General features: G+C 46.5%; 1 protein-coding gene across 17 annotated transcripts in view; it reads left to right on the top strand.

The window, feature by feature from the left end:
• SPRING1 (SREBF pathway regulator in golgi 1) overlaps positions 1–20715 on the top strand; it is a 321466-nt gene that overhangs the window by 79043 nt on the left and 221708 nt on the right. For 3 of the 17 annotated variants that reach the window (XR_012325188.1, XM_073790124.1, XM_073790125.1), the window contains exon 5: positions 17790–17855. The exons of the other annotated variants lie outside the window; for them this stretch is intronic. Coding sequence is in view for 2 of the 3 variants with exons in the window: in XM_073790124.1 (XP_073646225.1) it covers positions 17790–17855 (66 nt within the window). In the remaining variant the exon portion in view is untranslated. The remainder of the gene's footprint in view (positions 1–17789; positions 17856–20715) is intronic. 17 annotated transcript variants of the gene reach the window in all.

The raw sequence follows: 20715 nt of genomic DNA on the forward strand, positions 1-20715 counted from the left end.
TCTGTTGTTCATAACATCATCTGTAATGATATATTATAACATCATAACAGAACAGTTAATGGTAAATATCATCATAATCATGACAAAATGGTATTTTCTACCATTGCTAATGAAAAATGCACTTCGGCTTGTTCAGAATTTAGTCCAAAAAGTGTTTGGGGTGGGGGTGGGGCAGCTAAGAGAATCATTGCCTGAATGTGTGAATTTGACTGTGCTCAGGGTGTGAAATGAGATGTCTTGGAGGGCTCACCTTGGCTAATGTCTAAACCTATTGACCAGCCCAGTTATTCCTGCAGGGTTTAAATTGGGAAGCTCAAACTCTTCTCTTCCTGGAGATCTCTGAGTTTCACAGGAGGGTCTATGAATCAGCACACAGTAAAAGATCTGTGATTCTGAGTTTGAAACCCCAATTCCCTTGTGAGATGTGGATGTAATATTTACTGGTGTCTGGCAGGGGGATTGGTAAAATAACCCACATGCTCTGTGAGTGCAAATGCTCATTACGTACCGCAGCCCTAGTCAGCTTCTATTCAAATAATAGAGTCCTAGGACTCGAAGGAATCCTTAAAGATTGCCCTGCTTCTGGAAATACTGGACTTATATAATTTTCACTCATTTTTTTCACTCATTACTTTCCCTTCCTCCCTCCCTCTCTTCCTTCCTTCCTTCCTTCAAGGCAGCTCTAGTTGACACTATGGATTCCCAAGCTAGTCTATCTAGGTATAAACTCCACTCTCCATTTACTAGCTGTGTGCCCTTGGGCAAATGACCTAACCTTTCTATACTCAATTTTCTCATCTGTAAAATAGGGAGAATAATAGTACCTACATCATAGTGTTAGTTTGAGGATTCAGTGGGTTAATATGTATGTATAGCACAGGTTCTATAACAATTCTAGCTCAGTCAATGCTAATTCATTCGTTCACCTAAGACCTACTGAGTTATTACAATGGAGCAGGGAGTGTGCTAGGTCTGGGGGCCTTGCATTAATGAGAAAACTGATCTCTGCCCTCATAGAGTCTACCATCTAGAGGTAGCCAATAAACAATACAAGTAATACAATAAACAATAACATGACAATAAACAAGTAAACAGGTGAAATAATTACAAATTGGGGTAGATCCTCTGAAGGAATCAACAGTGTGGTCAGATGGAGAATAATGAGGGAGGTGTGCTCTTCAGCTACTGCGTGGTTCAGGCAAGCCTTTTTGAAGAGGTGACATTGACCTGCGATCCATGGGTCAAACATGGGCGGGGCCGAAGGGAAAACTTGCCTGGCAGAGGGAATCACTGGTGCAGAGTCGGAGCTGGGAAGGTACTTGTGTCAGAGCCAGTGTGGCTGGAGCAGAGTGGGCAAGAGGATGAATGTGGGGTCGGATGAGGTTGGAGAGCTGAGCGAGATCCCGTCACACAGGGGCTCTTGAGGAGGCAAGGGGTGCGATTTGATTTCAGCTTTAAAAAAGCTCATTTTGGCTGTCGCCTGGAGAACAGACTGCAGAGGGGTCTATCAGGCAGTTCTTAGGGTAAACAGCATAATCGACTCTGGTTTAAGCAGAAAAGAGATATTTTAAAACGATGTGAGGTCACTCTCAAAGTTATTGGAGAGGACCAGACTTGAAGCTAAGCTTCCAAGAGCAGCCCCCAAAATGATGCCTGCAAAGGGGCCTGATGCTTAAATCCCTGTGCAGCTGATGCTGAGCGCCACATGCTCCGAGCACAGCTTTCCACCAGGGTCCCAGCTCGACTGGCAGCCTCTGGGCCACTGCTGCTGCTGTTCTGGCCACAGGCAGTCGGGGGTCTCTGCCATGTACACCAGCAAACCCAGACCTTTGGGACTGACTCCTCATCGTGAGGAGCGGCCGATGCGTGGGTTCTGGGTCACACACCTACAACGGGGCCTGGGAATCTGCATTCTATATTCTAAAACATTGAGCAGGTGGGACTCATGTGAGGACAATTCTTTATTCCAAGAGGGCAGCCAAGAACACGTCATATTGCCAGAACACGACAGCAGCCCATGTTGGCAGGGCAGGACACTTGGATCCGGTTGGGAAGCAGTTGCAGTCACGAGGGCAAGAGCCAATGGAGTTGGGAGTAGCTCGGTGCCTGGAGCTAGGCAAGGAGCAGCAGGTGGTCTTGAGAAGTGATTTGGAGGTCACAGCTGTAGGACTTATTAATGGCTTGGATGTGGGGGAAGAGGAAGGGAAAAATCAAGGATGAATGCTGAGGTGCCGGTCTCTAGTCTATAGATATTTTGATCATATTTTTCTAAGGAAAAATAAAGATACCTCACCCAGCGACAAGACGGGGTTTTGAAATTAAACAATTCCTGGGAAACTGAGGACAATATCAGATCTATCGGCCTGTTCCTCAGAAGTGGATCTGTTATCCAGAATATTCTTCTGCATCTACTTTCTTTGTATGTCTCAATTTTCTCCAGATACCTTGTGAATGAGTATCTGGAAGGAACTGATAACCAACCTGGGTCATCATGTTAGCTCTTGAACCCCCCCCCCCCTCCATTGTCTCCTCTACGTGGGCTTCCAGGTGGTGAAATGGACTGATATGGGTTTCAGCTCCTCTGTGACAGAAGTGCTAACAGGCTGTGAAACGGTTGAGGCAGGCTGAAGGAGGTGGCAGGAGAGACCCCGTCCTTCCTGCAGGAAGTGGGACTCACGGGCTCACCCAGCCTGTGGTCCGTGTCAGGTCCTTTGTACATAGCCCTTAATGGGGACGACGGTGCATGGATTTGGTGAGGGACATGCAAAGCCATCAGCTTGAGGGCTCCTGGGTCTGCCTTTGGCTCATATAGAAACACAGTCCAAAGAGTAACTCAATCCTACACATCATGGGTAAACAAAGTCTGCTTTGCTGCATTGGAGGTTTGAGTCAGTCAAGGATGAGAAAACAAGTTAGATGCAGAGAAAGGACCAGAAATCCCCTAGACTCTAGTGAGTCTGGGCTTGTGTCTTGATGACTTCTCCTCTCAGGGTGTCTGCAGTCTTAAAAAGACCAAAGGAACAGTCAGTGTTGTCCCAGAGTCCTGGGGCTCCAGGGTTGTTCTAGAAACATCTTTGTTACTACCCATTAATTCACACTGTGGAGATGGGTGTCTCCTCCCCTGCCCCCCACCATGAGGGTTGGGCTTGCTTTGAGGTTGGCTTCTCACCAATCGCATGTACATGGTGGCTTTACCACGTCACCTTGACTGGGCTCACCCACGTTTCCCAGAATCCCCATCCCTGTATGTTCCCGATGATTCGGTCAATCATGCCTATGTGATGAAATCCCAAATCTCTGCACAGAAAAGCCTGGTAGAGCTTCCTGGTTGGTGAAAACATAGCTCTGCCAGGATTCACGTTGATGATGGAACACATAGATGATGCCCTGATTCCCGGGGAGAGGGCAGGGAGGCTCCATGTTCGGGACCCTCCCAAACCTCACCCTATGTGTCTCTTCCTTCAGCTGGTCCTGATCAGCTGTCCTTTACAACAAAACTGTAATCATAAGTATAGCACTTTCTTGAGTTCTGTGAGTTGTTCTAGGGAATAATCAAACCAAAGTGGGTCATGGGAACCCCTTGGTTTTGTGGCCAGACGTGCAGGTGGCCTGGGGACCCCACTTGGGGCTGGTGTCTGAAGTGGGGGCAGGTGTGTCTAGTGGCCCAGGCTTTCTGATTGGCCTCTGGGTGATACACGTGCCTCGTCTGCTAGTGCTCCCTGCCTCCTCTACCCAGGGTATTCTTTGCTATCCACCCAGACCCTCTGCTCTACTCTTTTATCACACACTTGTCATTTTCCAGTTCCCTGGGTGTCAGAGAAGGAGTGATGCCAATCAGTGCTACAGACACTAAATGGGTGAATATTGCAATGGCGCTCCAAAAAAAGGACAAAGCCTTGGCAGATCAGGGCAGGCTGGAAGAAATGCAGCATTTATCGGCTTCAGAAGCTTGGGAGAGATTTCTGTGACTAGAGATTGGTTGAGGTCTTAGCAAGAACCTTTCCTTCCTGAGAATTTTTCTGATACTTGCTACCCAAACCATACAACCCCGGAATTGTATGCAATTTTCCTCCTTGTTTGATTTCCGCTTGCTTTTAAAGATCTTTCTTCACTAGACTGTCAGAGCAATAATAGCAGCTACCATTTGTAAAGAACCCACTCTGTGCCAGGCACTTGCCATACGTTATCCCTAAAGCTTGCAGTCCACGAGTTCGGATTATTAGCTGCACTTTGCAGATGGGAAAACTGAGGCTTATAAAGCCACGTGCTTTGGGCACAGGGCCGTACAAACAAGTATAAATGGCAGAGCTGTGATCCGAACCCAGATCTCTCTGGCTCTGAAGTCCGTGCTTTGCCCTCCCCTCCATCTAAGCTCTTTTAGTCTAGGGAGACACCTCTGCGTCTCTGGCACACAGCACCAGGTCTGGCAAGAGTTGCTTTACCTTTTTTTAAAAATAACTATATTTTGGAAAAAAAAAAAAAAGAGTTGCTTTACCTTGTATTTGGTGAATTCTTCTGCCCCACCATCTCCACCTCCTTAACTGGCCCCTTTTCTTCCCCGACACAGGGAGGTGGGGGAGAAAGGCTTCCCTGGCCCGCCCCTGCTTGGAGCAGATCGCTGGGTATTTTTAGCAGCCTGGGAGGACTGCTAGTCAGAGGGGCTCAGGTTTTCAACTTGCCTTGTCAGCCCTGCTTCCCAAGTTCCCCACGAAAGGTTTACGGTTAACTCGGAGCAGGTTTGCTGATGCAGCCACAATCAAGCACTCGGAGAGCCCCATCGCTGATTTCTTGCCCATCTCTATCCTGTAACAGAAGATTTTTCAATCGAGTAGGTTCGTCTCATGCACAACATTAGTTTTAAAATAGCTCTAGCCCAGCTCTGAGGATGGCACGAGGCCCCACACAGGGATTTGTACTCGAAGTCATGGAAATACATTTATTTTGCTTTCCTCTTTCTCCCTCTTTGAGAAATACTCACGCAGGAGTATTTCTCGAATGTCAGGAAAAAGACTCGCTCTGCAGTGAAGACAAAGAGTGGTGTATTGTGTTTGTAGAGAGAGGAGAGCTCCGTTTGGGCTCACCCGCAGGCTTCTCAGGACTAGATAATGAGGGGCTTCCTTAGCACTTGACCCCGGGGGTGTGAGCTGGAAACTTGCAGCAATGGTGATCTTCCTGCAATTTCAACACTGGACGCGGGGTTGGCAGAGGGGTGTCGCTTTGCCAGTTTCAGTGTAATGGGAAAGATGAAGCGTACCTGAGTGTGACGAGCCCTACAGACAGCATGAAATCACAGCCTGAGCCTGTTCGTGGACAGAACGGCTGACCTGCAGAGATCAACGCATAACCTCATGCATCATCATTTTGTACCTACTCAGGTGTGTCTACAGGATGAAGTCCTAGAAGTGGGGTTGCTGAGTGGCAGAATGTGTATTAGTTTCCTTTGGCTGCTTAGCCACAAACGAGTGGCTCAGGACAACACAGAATGTATTCTCTCACAGTTCTGGGGGTCAGAAGTCCAAAATCAATTTCATCAGGCTAAAATCAAGGTGTTGGCAGGTCAGATTCCTTCTGCAGGCTCCAGAAAAATCATTTCCTTGCCTTTTTCAGCTTCTGGTGGCCACCTGTCTTCCTTGGCTTGTGGCCCCTTCCTCCATTTCCAAAGGACACTAATCTCTGCTCTGTCAGCACATCGCCTCCTCCTCTCTGATCTCCTCCCTCCCTCTTATAAGGACCCCTATGATTACATCAGACCCACCTGGATAACCTAGAATAATTTCCCCATCTCGGAATTCCTAACTTAATCTTAAATCCTTTTTGCCACATAAGGTAACACACATTCTGGGGATTATGATGTGGACCCTAGCATTCAGCCTCAAAGGGTCTGTACTTTTATACTCTTGAAAAAATGTAAATTGCTCTCCATAAATGTGGTAACAATTTACCTCCTCCTTACCATCACTATAAAGGCAAAACTATTTCTTATACCTTACCAGCACAGCTTTCTCAAACTGATTTCTGCAAATGTGATGATAAAAAGTCATACCCATTGTGGTTTTAATTAGCATGTATCTTATGAGTGAGATAGAGAATACGTTTATATGTTGAAGAGCCATTGTATTTCACCTTTGGTCCTCTGTCTTGTCACATCTTTTGCCCATCTTCCTTTGGGTTGTTGGCCTTTTTGGCCTTTGAGTTGAATTGCAAATGGTATTGTTATTATTAACCCCATTTTACAGGTGAGGAGGTTGAAGCACAGAAACCTTAAACAGCTTGCTCAAGTCTGCGGGATGGTAAATGGCAGGGTGGGCATTGAAACCATCCTTGACTTTGAACTTTATCTATGTTGCAGTCTTATCAGCTGGCAGCTAAGTGTAGATTATTTCTCTGTCAAAGCACATGTTAGGGATAACAAACAAAATAACAAACAAAAACAAAAAAGAGGTTTCCCTTATGCTGGATGGTGCTATTGCAGTTTTCCAAGAGCTTTTATTTTTATTACCTCACTTTTACCTTCCTAGATATTATCATCACATTTTATAGGTGAGGAAACTGCGGCTCATAGAGACTTAGGAGCCTGGCCTCAGCCATATGACTGATGGGTATAAATCTAAGTTCAGAACCTGCTCTTAGCGCAGCGCCTTTGTGCTGTGCCATCAGCCATTTGTGGTTTAAGGCTTTCGTATACCACCTTCAAATTTTGTTACCCCAAGTCCAACTATATAATCACTTCTTTACTATCATTTTAAAATTGACTCATTTTCTAAAAATGTATCCCCATTCTAATCAGTAACAGTCTGATGTGCCCTATTTGTTCCTAATTCCACATATCTAAGAATTTCCGTCTCCCACCTAAAACCCTCTCCTTGTTTCCCATAAGTGGTGAAAATACTGCACATTTTGGAAACACTGCATTACATTCATAAGACCTCATGGAAGATGACAGACTCTTACAACCACTGCCCTTTATTAAGCACCTACTAAATGTCAGATGCTTCATTTAATTCCTATAGCAACCCTAAGAGACTGGGTTTTCTCAGTTCATGGAACAGGAAATGGAGGCTCAGAGAGGTTAGTTGACTTACCCAAGGTCACACAACCAGCAAGTGGCAGAGCTGGGATTTGAGCCCAGGTCTTTCCGACTCAGAAGTCCATGCATTTACCCCAGACCTGCACTGCCCCAGGTCCCCACAGCCTGGGCTCTAGTTTGCTGATTGCAAAGTCTGTCCCCAGTTGATGATCGCTGGCCAGGACCTCAGTCATCTCTGTAAGCTCTTTCACTGTGCACAGTTAGGATTTCTGAGGCAGCCCACCGAATGATTACAGGGCCTTACTGGTATGCCCTCAATTGTTTTATGGGCATAACACCTCCACGAGGTGGGCAAAAACAATGAACCCATTTACAAGTGAGTAAAGTTGGAGAGGTTACATGATTCCCTAAAGTCACCCAGTAAGTGAGCTGCAGAGCCAAGAATAATAAATAATATTATTTCAGGAGACTCAAACTCAGTGAACCTAAGAGCTTCCCAGGGCCCCGTGCTACTCAGGTCATCAGAAGGTGTTTCCCGGCCCTGACCCTTCAGAAGCAACGCTTCCTCACCAGTGCAGAGGTCAGGGTGCAGTGCTTACGTCTGGGAGTTATTCAGACTGTCCATGTGAGCTCAGACCACCCAGAGCATTTTCTCACCGTTATTCCTTTCAGATCATAGCTAGCGTATGTTTTCCATCAAGAGAACGGCACTATGTATTTTGTAGTGGTAAAAGTAATACAGATTTTATTTAGTGGAACACTCCCAGGGTTACTGTGAAGATGAATGAATTAGCATTCCCAAAGCACTTTTGAATCCTAGACAGGCTGAAGTGGAGGGCAATTCTATTGTTGTTCATCCTAACAATAGTATAGGCAGACCCCAGAGATATTGCGGGTTTGGTTCCAGACCACCGCAATAAAGCAAATCACATGAATTTTTTTTGTTTCCCAGTGCATATAAAAGTTATGTTTACACTATACTGTGGTCTGTTAAGTGTATACTAGCATTATGTCTTAAAACAATGTACATACCTTAAGTTAAAAATCCTTTGTTACTCAAAAATGCTAACCATCATCTGAGCCTTCATCAAAGGTCACTGATCACAGATCACTGTAACAAATATAATAATAATGAAAAAGTTTGAAATATTTCGAGAATTACCAAAATGTGACACAGAGACAGGAGGTGAGCAAATGCTGTTGAAAAAAATGGTGCCGATAGACTTGCTTGACGCAGGGTTGCCACAAACCTTCCATTTGCAAAAAATGCAATATCTGCAAAGCATAATAAAATGAGGTATGCCTTTAATTGATTGGCGGGGCCCGGGTGGGAGTGGAGGGAGTATTTCCTTGATAACCTTTTGATTCTGCTATGAAAAACTGGTTGAACAAAAGGTTGTTATTCCCATGGGTATAAAGATAATTCATAGCTTCCGATCTCCACTTCAGCCATTTCCCTGGTATTCTTAGCTATAGTTTTTCAGATTCTAGTGGCCGATGTGACTGACACAGCGGAGTAAATTCCTTTGGGCTTACTTCTAGACTGCAAACTATCAGAAGGATGCTGTATATCCGAGACACAGCTGGTTTGCTTTTTCAGACTTTGGGAGTTAAAAACTTATGTCCACACAAAACCCTGCACACAGATGTTTATAGCAGCTTTATTCATAATTGCCAAAAGTTGGAAGCAATCAAGATGCCCTTCACTAGGTGAATGGATAAATAAGCTGTGGTCCATCCAGACAGTGGTCTATTAATAGCACTAAAAAGAAATGAGCTATCAAACCATGAAAAGGCATGGAGGAAAATTAAATGCATATTAGTAAGTGAAAGAAGGCAATCTGAAAAGGCTACATACTATATGATTCCAACTATATGACATTCTGGAAAAGGCAGAGCTGAGGAGATGGTGAAAAGATAGTGGTTGCCAGTGGTTGGGTGGGAGCAGGAAGAATAGGCAGAGTGCAGAGGATTTTTAGGGCAGTGACACTGTTCTGTTTGATACATGTATGGCTGATGCATGTCGTTATACATTAGTCAGAACCCATAGAATGTACAACACCAAGACTGAACCTGAATGTAAACTATGACTTTGGGTGATTGTAATGTGTCAGTGTAGGTTCATCGATTGTACTGTAACAGATGTACCACTCTGCTGGGGGATGTTGAGAATGAGGGAAGCTGCACATGTGTGGGTATGTAGGAGGTATATGGGAACTCTCTGTACTTTCTGTTTAACATTGCTGTGAACCTAAAACTGCTCCAAAAATTAAAGTCTATTAAAAACAACACACACAAAAAACTTAGATTATGTCTCCTGGAGATTTCCAGTTTATACATAGGAAAGCTGGGGGTAGACTTGGGCATGCAGTAGGCATCTGATTCCAGATCTGCTGACCTTGAGGTCGTGGTCCTTTCCGCCATGCTCTATCTGCCAAGGAAAATGTCAGCATCACCCCATCCGTGATCTGGTTGCCCACACTCAGAATGGAAGCCGCAAACACTAGCGTCTGTGGCCCCCATGAGCCACGCTCCCCAGAACCTCTTCCTCAAGCATTCTTGCTGTTGAAGCCGGACTGTAGCAATCGCCTCTCAATGGCAGTGGTGCCTGTTGGCCTGGATGGTAGTTGAAATCTTGTGTGCACACTGACTGGGCAATAGGGGGTGTTTATGTTGTGCCTTGAGCAAAGGAAGGCATTACTCACACCAGCATCTGCTCCCAAGAAGTCTGAGAAGCTCACTTATTCAGCAGAGCACGATGGAAAAATGCAACCCCGAGCCAAAGGTCATCCTTTGGCTTGTTTGAATGTGGGGAACCAGGAGTCCTAACCCTTTCCTTTTATTGGCCCCAACTGTTGCTTGAAACTCTTCAATCTTAACTTGAACTCTATAAATACTTCCAGTTTTTAAAAAAGTATATAAAACTTTTTTTTTTAGTAAAAAACTTTATACCAGGACAGTTTGCCTCTTATATCTTTGAATGGATTAAGTTTCAATTTATAAAGTCAGATTAAAATGGGGGAGCCAGATTCCCACTCGCACAGGGTGTTTACTCTGCTCCTGGAAGCCTCAGGAGGAGGTCTGGCCCCTTAGCCGTTTCCTCTGACCAGCAGCTGATTCCTTTGATATCCCATCTTGTGTCCTGTCCAAAATAAATGATGGGAGCGATTCAGGCTCCAGTAGCATGGAGAGACCGTCTGCTGGTGCCATCTGATTCCTCAGCAGGCGGAGCTGCACAGCCCTGGGATGCAGTGGCCACCGAAGCGTATTTGTCGGCTGCGGGTTGGGGGATACCACCTTGCCCTTCACACAGGAAAACAGCCTACGAAGAGGGAGCGCTCTGCATAGTCTCAGGTTCCAGGCACTGGAACTTGTGCCAAGAGCTCTCCTGGACCTTTGATCCTACAGGAAGCTGCCTCCTGTGTGATGGATCGCCACCAAGTTGCTGTGTGACCTTGGGCAAGGCACTTCCCCTCTCTGAGAATAATTTTCCTCATATGTAAAAGAAAAGAGCATCATCATAATAATAGTTAATGAGTATATCCTAGGCACTCTCTTAGTACTCCCCTCCCAGAGGTCCTCTGTGATTGACATTATCATCCTTATTTTGCAGACTAGGGATTGTGACTGAAAGAGGTTTGCCCACAGTCACAGAGCTGGTAACTGACACAGCCAGAATCTGGGCTCAGTCCATCCGACTCCAGAGCCTACGCCATTAACCTCCCACGATACGATTTCAAACACCTTCCGCACGGTCTCTGCGAATCCTCAAAGCAGCCATAGGAGGCTGATGCTATCATTACCCACGTTTTATAGGCGAGCAAAGGTCTCGTAACATCTTTTCCACCTGTGAAAAAACTATTATTTTTAAGTTCAGGAGGCCGGTGACAGAAACATGAGTTTAGGAAGGTCAGTGCTCAGACTTCCTGTTGGCGGAGGAGAAGGGACAGAGGGCATAGAGTGAAGGGTAAATGAGAGGAGAGAAAGTGGCTCCTCAGCCAGGTCTGCAAAGCCCTTTCCAGGGGACCCCTTAGCGCTCCCAAATCATTGATTGCAACAACCGTGGGAGGTAGGTGCTGTCACCACCCACTTTTTACAAAGGAGGATGGGGAGAGAGAAAGAAGATGCCCAGGTTACAGAGCTCTTATGTGGAGCCTTGGGGCTTGAGCCCAGGCCCCCCTGATTCTAAAGACCGAACTCTTGAGCTCTTTGCCATCCATCCTGCCTCCTGACACTGACCCTTGACCCTCTACTCTGTCCACCCGAGCCCTCCAGATTCTATAAACGCCCCATATACTTTCCAACACCTGTGCCTTTCACTGTGCAGGTTCCTCTGTCCAGAACGCCCCTTCTCCCTTTTGTCTGTTGGCCAGATTCCTTCACAGTTTTCTGATCAAGCCAGCTCTGGGCTTAACTCTTCTGAAGTCTTTCCTGAGACCCCTGGCAGATGGCACACCTCTCCATCTGTGTCCCCTGAGCTCTGTCATGGAAATGAGGTATGGGATGATGACGGTGGCTGTAATAATAATCATTGTTGTCGTAAAAACTGCAGCCTTTCTTGAGTCCTTACTGTGTGCCAGGCCGGGTGCTCAACATTCACACATACCTCATTCAACGTGTTCCCATCACCTCTGTCTTTCTGAAGAGGAAACTGGGGCTCAAAGGAGCTAAGTACCTTTCCAGAGACCCCTCAACTAGTACACGCCTGCACCTGTGCTGTCGTCAGCAGTAGGAGATGTGATGATGGAAACGAGACTGGAAGGATGCAGGGAATGCGCCACAAGCCAAGGAACATGGGCAGCCTCCAGAAGTGGAAAAAGGCAAGGAAACCCATCTCCCCTGAAGCCTCCAGAAGGAACCAGCCCTGCTGACACCTTGATTTCAGGCTTCAGGCATCCAGAACATAAACTTGTGTTGCTATAAGCCACTAGGTTTGTGGCCATATGTTATAGTAGCAAGAGGAAACTCATAAGGCAGAAATGCTTTTCAAGAGAGGAGCTGACATTCTGTGGTCAGCACCTCAGCCAGGGCCCTGCTTACAGAAAAACATGCTTGTTCAATGAAGATGTGCCGTCTGGGTGTTATCCATGAGCAGGACTGTCAAAAGATTTCAGTCCACCCCCCCACCCCCTACCCCCATCTGGAATGTTGGCTTTTAAACCCGGACCTCTGGAGTTCAGCCTGGCCTTTCTGTCTACCGTTCCGGGAGAACAAGCACATCACCCCCACCCCCTCTACCCGTCCTGTTCGAATGAATGGTTCTTTTCTATCTGTGTAAGGGATTATTGTTCTAATTATTTGTGCATCTCTATGGAAACATTCCTTAAAAATACTATATGTCAACTTGAATTTTCCACCAGCAACGTCTTTGGAACATCTGTCTGACCATGGACTTGGTTTACATTGAGGGAGGAGGTACTTCCCTTTCGCCCTCGCATCAGTGATAGATAAAGCAATGGAAAAGCCTCTGGGCGTCAGGAAGCCTGAGCTCCGTCCGGCCCAGGCCTGCCCTTAACTTTCTCTGTGACCTTGGACAAGTCACTTCACCCCAAATCCGAGTACTTCAACTTTACTTCCTTACTTGTAAAGTGTGTTGAACTGAATAATCAAGAATACGCCTTTCTGTTCTAAGATTGTATGCTTCTATATCCTCTGCCAGTCAGAAACAATGCTTTTCTACCTACCAGCCAGCCTTGTTGTCCATCACTGTCCCTTTGCACTCTGTGTCCAGGGATTACAAAGCTATTTACATTTTTCTGAATATAGAGTAATAATATTAGTAATAATAATACCAATATCTGCTTCCCATTTGTTGCTACTCTGCTAAGCACTTTATATGCATTATCTCATTTAATCATCACTGCCCCAAGGGTAGATGTTTTTTTTCCCTCTTTTATGTATGAGTAAAATTAGGCTCAGAGAAATTAAGTAATTTTCCTGTGGTCACACAGTTAGTAAGTGGCAGAGCTGGCATTTAAGTGAGCTGTCTGTTTTCAGAGCCAGCAGCACTCTTAACCACTTGTTCATAGACTATGAGGAACATGGTTAGGGCCCCATCAGCATTTGCAGAATGTTTGAATGAATGAACCTGAAAATCATTCCAAGAAGCAAAACAGTTATCACATTTCCCTGCTTGGGGCTGCAGGTACTTCTTAGAGCAGCCAGCCTCCAGCCAAGCTTCCTGGGGGCACACGTAGGAGGTTCCTGGTTGGTTTATGGCATGCCCTGCCTTGGAGGTCAGACCCGCAGGAAAATGGCAAGGTCTGAAGCACGGGTTTGGATTGTCCCTTCGAAGCCAGAAACCCCAGGGGGAGGGTGTCCCAAAGGAATGCATTTTATTGCTTTTGCCTCAGCTATTCATTTACAGCATGAATTTCTCAGGCTCACTCCGAACTTGTGTTCTTAACCATGGAATTGGGTTAGTTATATAGAGAGAGACAACTTTATTCTGGAGTAGACCTGGAAAGAGTTTTAAGCCAGCCCTTGGCTCCCTGCCTTTTAGCCCAGCTGCTCCTGTCAGCAGCCCCTACCTGGTTTCTGAGTGAGAAGTCCAGGCAGGAATTCTTGGAGGCTATAATGAAGAATGAGCATGCTTCCCTTATTCATTTCCCCTTCTGTGGCTAGTTAGGAAGCAAAGAGAAAACCTGAGCATTTCCCCCCTGTACATGCCAGAAAGTCTTTTCACAGAAGATCTTTGCTTAGGTCTAATTCTGTTTAACAGAAGACCAGTCCTAGGTTCCTTCTAGGGCTGCCATGTTTAGTGGTCTGGGTCGTTTCCAGAAGGACACAGAGAAATGCCTCTTTAGAGGGGCTATGCTAGCCTCTTAGAAGAGGTTCATCTTTTTGACCTTTTTTGAGAGCTTGCTGTGTACATGCTAATCACTTAGAACAGGAGTTCTCAGTGGGGGAGGCTTTGCCCCCAGGGGACAGTCGGCAATGTCTGGAGACATTTTTGGTTGTCACAACTGGGTGTGTGTGTGTAGGGGTGCCACTGTCATCTGGTGGGGAGGGCCCGGGGTTGCTGCTCAACATGCTACAATGCACAGGACAGCCCTCACCACAGAGAATCGTCTGGCCCCAAATGTCTCTAGTGCTGAGGCTGAGGACCCCTCGCTTGGAGAAGACAGAGTGTGTTCTTCAAGGTAGGGGTCAGGGAAGGCCTCTGGAGAGAGACATTTGAGCAGAGACACAGAGGAGTGAAGGAAATCTGTGAGCAGAGTGGGGGCACACTGCCTGGTGGGACTGGGGGTTTCAGTGTAAGTACAAGGGAGCCTGGGGGTTCCCAGCAGGATGGTGAGATGCTCTCACCCTGTGCTGGTGGGAGTTGGAGGTACTTCGCAGGAAACACGTGGAATTTGTAGTATCATCAGAATACGAATACAAGTACACATTATATTTAAGAGTCTGGAGACTGATAGTGGCAGTAAGTCTATAGGTGCCTACAGCCATTTCCAAATAGTTTTGGGGATTCCATTCAGTCTTTGCGCACCTCTTAGCCATTTGTTCAATAAATACTACTTAGCACCTATCAAGTACTAAGACCAGGGTAGGCACTGAGGCTTCGAAGATGTACCACAGGCAAGAAGGAGGAGAAAAACCCAAGTTCTGGGGTCCAGTAGGTTGCCTCCTGCCACTCACCAGCTGTGTGACCTTGGATAGGACATTTCTTTACCTCTCTGAACTACAGGTACATCGTCTGAACACTGGAGGGAGTTGATAATGTCATCGACCTCCTGGCATTTTTGGGAGTGGGTAAGTCACTTAGCACCACACCTAGTAAACAGGAAATCCCCAGTTAATGGCACCAGTGATGAGATGCTATCCCTGTGGCCCGGGAACTCACAACCAGAGCAGAGAGCACCAGAGAGAACAGTTTACTGTCACTGTTTTATTGTTAAATCACATTTACACTCATCTCTACTGCAGTGGATGCGCAAGATACACTGTCAAGTGAAAAAAAAGTATATTGCAAGAATGCAGGCAAAGTACCGTCCCATTTATGTAAAAGAAGAAGTTTTACGTATCACACGTGACTGTGTAGTAGACTAGGTTATGAGCAACGTACATAAATACACATATATTAGAGGACGATCTGGAAGGATACCGACCCAGCTGTTACCAGGAACTAGTTACCTCTGCAGAGTGGGATCGGGGCTTGGAGATAACTTTCAGTCTGTGGCAGAGATAGTCATGCTCACTGCATAGCCCTGTGTTCACATCCGTTTCCTCATCTCCATGTGGTCTGATAGGGGCTGAGTGACTCATCTGGCCGTTGGAGTGAGTGTGTCTGTGTGTCCCTTCTGGGTGGAGGTATTTAGAAGCAGGTGGGAGCTTTTTTACTTTACTCTCCCCTTTGTTGCAGTGACTCTGATTCCATGGGCTGAGGCTGGGGGAATCCGCATTGTCCTGCATCAAACTTTGTAAAATTGAGAAATGGCCTCGTTAGGAGTGACTGAGATTTGGGGGCTGCAACATAGCATAGCACAGACCAGTTCACACCAGAAATGGCATCTACTTCTGTGCAGTTGGGTTTTTCCACATTAAGCATGCATTTTAAAAGTTAAAATTAAACTTTTCTCTGAAAAGGCTACATACTATACGATTCCAACTATATGACATTCTGGAAAAGGCAGAGCTATGGAGAAAGTAAAAAGTGAGTGGTTGCCAGCAGTTGGATTGAGAGGGATGAACAGGTGGAGCGCAAAGCACTTTTCAGGGCAATGAAAATAGTCTGTGTGATCCTGTAACGGTGGATACATGTCATTATTCATTTGTCCAAACCCATAGAGTGTACGACACCAAGGGAGGACCCTCGTGTCAACTATGGACTTGGGCAATGATGCTGAGTCAGTGTAGGTTCATCGACTGTAAGAAATGCCCCACTGTGACGGGAGGCGTGGATAGTGGGGAGGCTGTGTGTGTTGGTGGGGCGGGGCACATGGGAACTCTCTATACTGTCCACTCAGTTGTGCTGTGAACCTAAAACTGCTCCAGAAATGAAGTCTGTTTTTTAAAAAGTTAAACTTCCGCTGTGGTACGGACAACTCCTGTGACTTTAGAAACATACAAATTCCTGAAAACACCGATTATTATTAGGCTCAGGAATTAACCAGTCATGGGAAGTCTAGGGGTTCAGTGCCAATGTCAGTGTTGATCTACATCCTTGGGTGGAAGGCCAGTCATTTGGGGGAGCTTCCAATAGTTTGGGGACTCTACGGCTTAGGAAGGAAAAGGGGAGTGAAGACATTCAGGAGGATAACGCTGAAAACAGGAGGCTTTGAAATGGAAGGCAGGTTTCTTTTTGTGAGGCTGAGTCTAGGAGCTACGAGCTGCCTCTTTTCCTTTTAGTATCTTTATTCGGAATGAGACCAACAGCCCAGCCAATATCTATAAATAAACAGCCCATGATGATTTGTCCCTCCTGGTTGCAATTGTCCAAACAAAGGAAAGTAGCCCATTCCCGGATCTAAGCCCCCCTGGCCACACTGAAGCCTTGGCAACACTTGAGTCCCCAGAAAGAGATTTTAGTGGTTGCTGTGCAAGAATCCTCAAAGGCGTTTCTGCTCCAGTCCCCGGCCACAATTTAAGGATGGAGTCAGCCAAACATTTGTGAGGCTAAGTGGGAGGAGAAAGAGCAGAAGGAGGAAAAAGGCATTTCCTAGCGCCCAGGGGACCCAAATGAGAAGCAGTCTTTCAGCAGTTTGATTTTTTTTTTAAATCACTTTTGTGGTGCCACAAACTTGCCCTCTGATCTTGGCAAGGGGAGAACTTCTTGAGATAAGAATGCCAGGGCTGCCCTGCGGCTCCCGCACTTCCATTCAGCCCACTGTGTAATGCAGTCGGCTTCTGCCTCCCCGCCTCCCGAGAAGCTGGGCTTCCGAAGCCAACAGCAGTGTCCCAGTTGGCAAACAGAGGGGCTCCTTCAACCCCGGTGGCTCTGACTGCGTCTTCCTCTTCCTGCTTCTACTTGCCGGCTACTCCTTGTGAGTTTCTCTTGCGGCTTGCAGTGAGTGTGGCCGTCCGTGTTCTTCCTTAGCTTTCTTCTTCCTTTTTTTTTTCTCTTAGCTTTCTTCTTGTCTCAAAGTCTTTCTTCGTGCCTGCCTTCATATAGATTTCCTGCAGCAGGGCCTGAGACCTGTTTGGTCACACCGGGCCCCACTCTCAGAAGGACTCCGTGCTTGGTTTAATGTTTGCCTCTCACCGTCCTGAAGTTCTTAATACGTTTTGAACAAGGTGTTCTCATTTATATTTTGCAATGAGCCCTGCAAATTACGTAGCCGGTGCTGCCTACAGGTACTTTGTTTTAATACTTCCCCAAAAAAGTATGTGGGCAGGTGACTTAATTTCTCTGTGTCACAATTTTCTTGGGTTATTAAGAGAATTCAGTGACATCGGTCTCGGAAAGTGCTAAGTGCAGTGCCTGGCAGGCATACAGCAGGCACTCAGCAAGTGCTGGTCAGGGTTACTATTGCTTCTGGCCTCTCTCCTCCCTTGAGCTGGTTCCCTCTTGCTCATCTCAGTGAAAGAGATTAGCAGTCATTCAGAAGTGTAATCTGTTCATCGTAGGCTCCTCCCACTTCCCCTCTCCACATCCAAACCGTCATCAGCTCCTCTTTATTCTGCATTTGAAATGTTTATTAAACTTTTCCTCTCCCTCCCTCTCTGCTGCCACTGTGCAGACTTAGCTTACACGAGTTATTGCAATGGCTTCCTAATTAATTTCCTCGCCTCCTGTCTTTTCTTTTTTTCTTTTCCAAAACAGAGCCACTTGATCCAGCAGCTGAGATTAAGTCAAGCTGGTCCAACAGGAATTTATGCAAATGTCCAGGTTTGTCCTTGAGGATGGCGTGTGCTCCATTGAAAGAGGTTGGGAAAGGAAAACAAACATGGGTGCCTACTTCCGTGCTGAGCTTTGGACACACAGTTTTGCATGCAGTCGTAACCAGGATGCTATTAGGTGGAGATGGTCATCTCCCATTTTATGGGGCAGAAACCAGGGCTCCGAGAGATGGTAGGGCTTGGGCAATTTCATGGTGACAGAGCTGGGATTCATACCCAAATCTCTCTGACTTGAAAGTACCTGCTCACCAGAAAAAAGACATGAGTGGAAAAACTAGTGAAATGGGAATAGGACCTGTAGGCTAATACCAGTGATGCGCCGATTTCAGTTTCCTGGTTTGGCTCCTTGTGCAATAGTTGTGTAAGATGTTATCAGTAGAGAAAGCTGGGTGAAGCATACACGGGAAATCTCTGTACTATTTTTGAAACTTTTCTTCAACTCTAAATTTATTTCAAAGTACCAAGTTAAAAAAAAAGAAAAGAAATACCTTTCCACTACGTACTCTGTGCCCTTCACTGAACTTCTTGATCTTATTGTCTAGAACAATCCCCACTTCGCGATACTGTCCCCCCAAAACACACACACATGCACACACATGCACGTGTGCACACACATGCTCATGCATACTCCACACAGTGTCTTGCACAGGAACGTCAGCCCCAGCTCTCTGCACCCATCAGCTGATGCAGCCCTGGCTATGACCTACCCCAAGGCATCAGTGGGAATTATGGAAGGAGACAGTAACCGGGTGCCTGTGATTTACACTATAACTGTGTTCACCCCCCCGCACCCTTTGGCTATAAAAATGCAGCGGTGTTGCAATTTATACATTGCAAAATGCCTCTCCTGCCCCCCACCCATCCCCTGCATCACCTCCTCCCCTGTCTCTGAGTTGGCGTGTAACCTTGATGATCCAGCCAAATGAGTTATTTGAGATGGAAACGTTAATTTATTTGAGCAGATGGGTGTCACCGCTGCTCTGTAAAAAGGTGGCGTTTTGCCGTATTGGCCCAGAGTGCCGCAGATGAAGTCCTGGCTGCGTCGCTGAATCACCGAGTGTGAACGGAATCATATGTTAACGGCACTAAGGGAAATGCCTATTTAAGCCAAGCCCTTCCAGAAAACAAATCCTCGGCCCCCCCCCACCCCGATTTTTGTTTTAAATCTGGATTTTCGCATCTCTGATTTGCCGAGGGTCTGAAAAACCTGAAACTCATTATTTCTCAAAGTGTGGTCCAATGTCCGCCCACATCAGAGTCAAGCAAGGGTTTTATTAAAACACAGATCTGTGGGACCCACCCCTGACCTACAACCCCCCACCCTTGGGAGTACAGGCTTGGGGATTCTGCAGTTTTAACAAGCTCCCTGGGTGACTGTCACACACACTGAAAGTGGGACCCCCGTGGCTGAAATGATGCTATCAAACTGCCCAGGAAAATCTTCAAAACAAAACAGAACAAAGCAAGAAACCTTGGGATCCGAGGTGGGGTTTTTTGGGGGGGGTGGGGTGGGGGGGGAGACCTGTTTTGTTTCTTTCTACTTTCCTCTCCCTTTTCAGATTTTGTGCAAAAAAAGTATTACTTTTGTAGTTGGAAATAAATACGTAAAAGGGATAAAAAGATAGCACAAAGAGATTATTTGTGCACTAGAAGCCAAAGACGGTTTGGAAATGTCAGGAATTTCCAAGACAAGGGGTGTCGCTGTCCTTGGCCCTGAACTTTCAGTCTGTACTCTCTCCTCAGACACCCTCCACCACCCCACCCCACCCCCAGCCCTGCTCCCCCGACCGCTGCCTTCTCTAAGTGTTACATCCAATTTTCTCTTGAATACATGTAGTGAAGAAACTCAATGACCTCCCAGGGGACCTCACTTATAGGGAAGAAGCACAACGAGAGGATTTATGGAACGTCTGTAAAATACGTGTGTAGAAACTCGCGACATTTTGATCGCTACCAAGGAGAAAAATGGACAGTTTCTTACCAGTCAGTTGCATGAGCCTTTTTTTTAAGGGTTTTTAAAATTAATTAATTTCCCCCGCTTTGTTAGAAATTCTTGGCACAGACACAGGCCCCGAGAAGGGAAACATTGCCCACGGGCTGTATGTCCAAACTGTCAGGATTTCAATCCCAAACCTCTGGGGGCAAAGCCACATTTCTTGTGCTTCCCATGAAGTGGGGAGAGCCCTGTCAACGTTCACGGGAAGGAGGGTATTATTAGTAATAGTGCTGCCTCTTTTCTAACAGCCTCCGTGCCACTTCAAGCATCACAGGCTCCCAGATAGCCTCTCCTCTGGGCTGCCTCTGCACCCAGAGCCATTTTCAGGGGAGAAGAGCCTGAGATGTTTGCCATGCGGCATCAGGCCTCGTCCACCTCCAGCCCCTTGTCAAATGCAGGAGCATCGATTAGGCATCTGGTTTTTCTCAGCCTTGCAGGTTCCATTCCTTCCCCCGGGAATTTGCAGGCAAAGACAATGAGCTGAACGGAATTTCCCGAATGGCTGGAGGAGGAAGAGCCCTTGGAGGAGAATTTGGGCCCTGCATCCTGCTTTTGTCACCAACTAGTCTTGGGTCCTTTCTTGGCCTTGGTTTCTTCATCTGTAAAATAAAAATCCAGAGGAGTTATGAAGATCAGAGAAAATCTATAAACAAATAGTTATCAACCAGAAGCGACTTTGTCCCCCATCCCCCCCACCCCGGGACGTTTGGCAATGCCTGGAGACAGTTTTGGTTGTCATGACTGGGGCGGGGGGCAGTGCTACTGGTATCTAGTGCATAGAGGCCAGGGATGCACGGGGCAGCCCCGCACAACCAAGAATTATCCAGCCCAAATATCAGTGGTGCTGTGATTG

The sequence above is a fragment of the Tursiops truncatus genome, chromosome 13 (genome assembly GCF_011762595.2).
Source record: "Tursiops truncatus isolate mTurTru1 chromosome 13, mTurTru1.mat.Y, whole genome shotgun sequence".
Lineage (NCBI taxonomy): Eukaryota > Metazoa > Chordata > Mammalia > Artiodactyla > Delphinidae > Tursiops > Tursiops truncatus.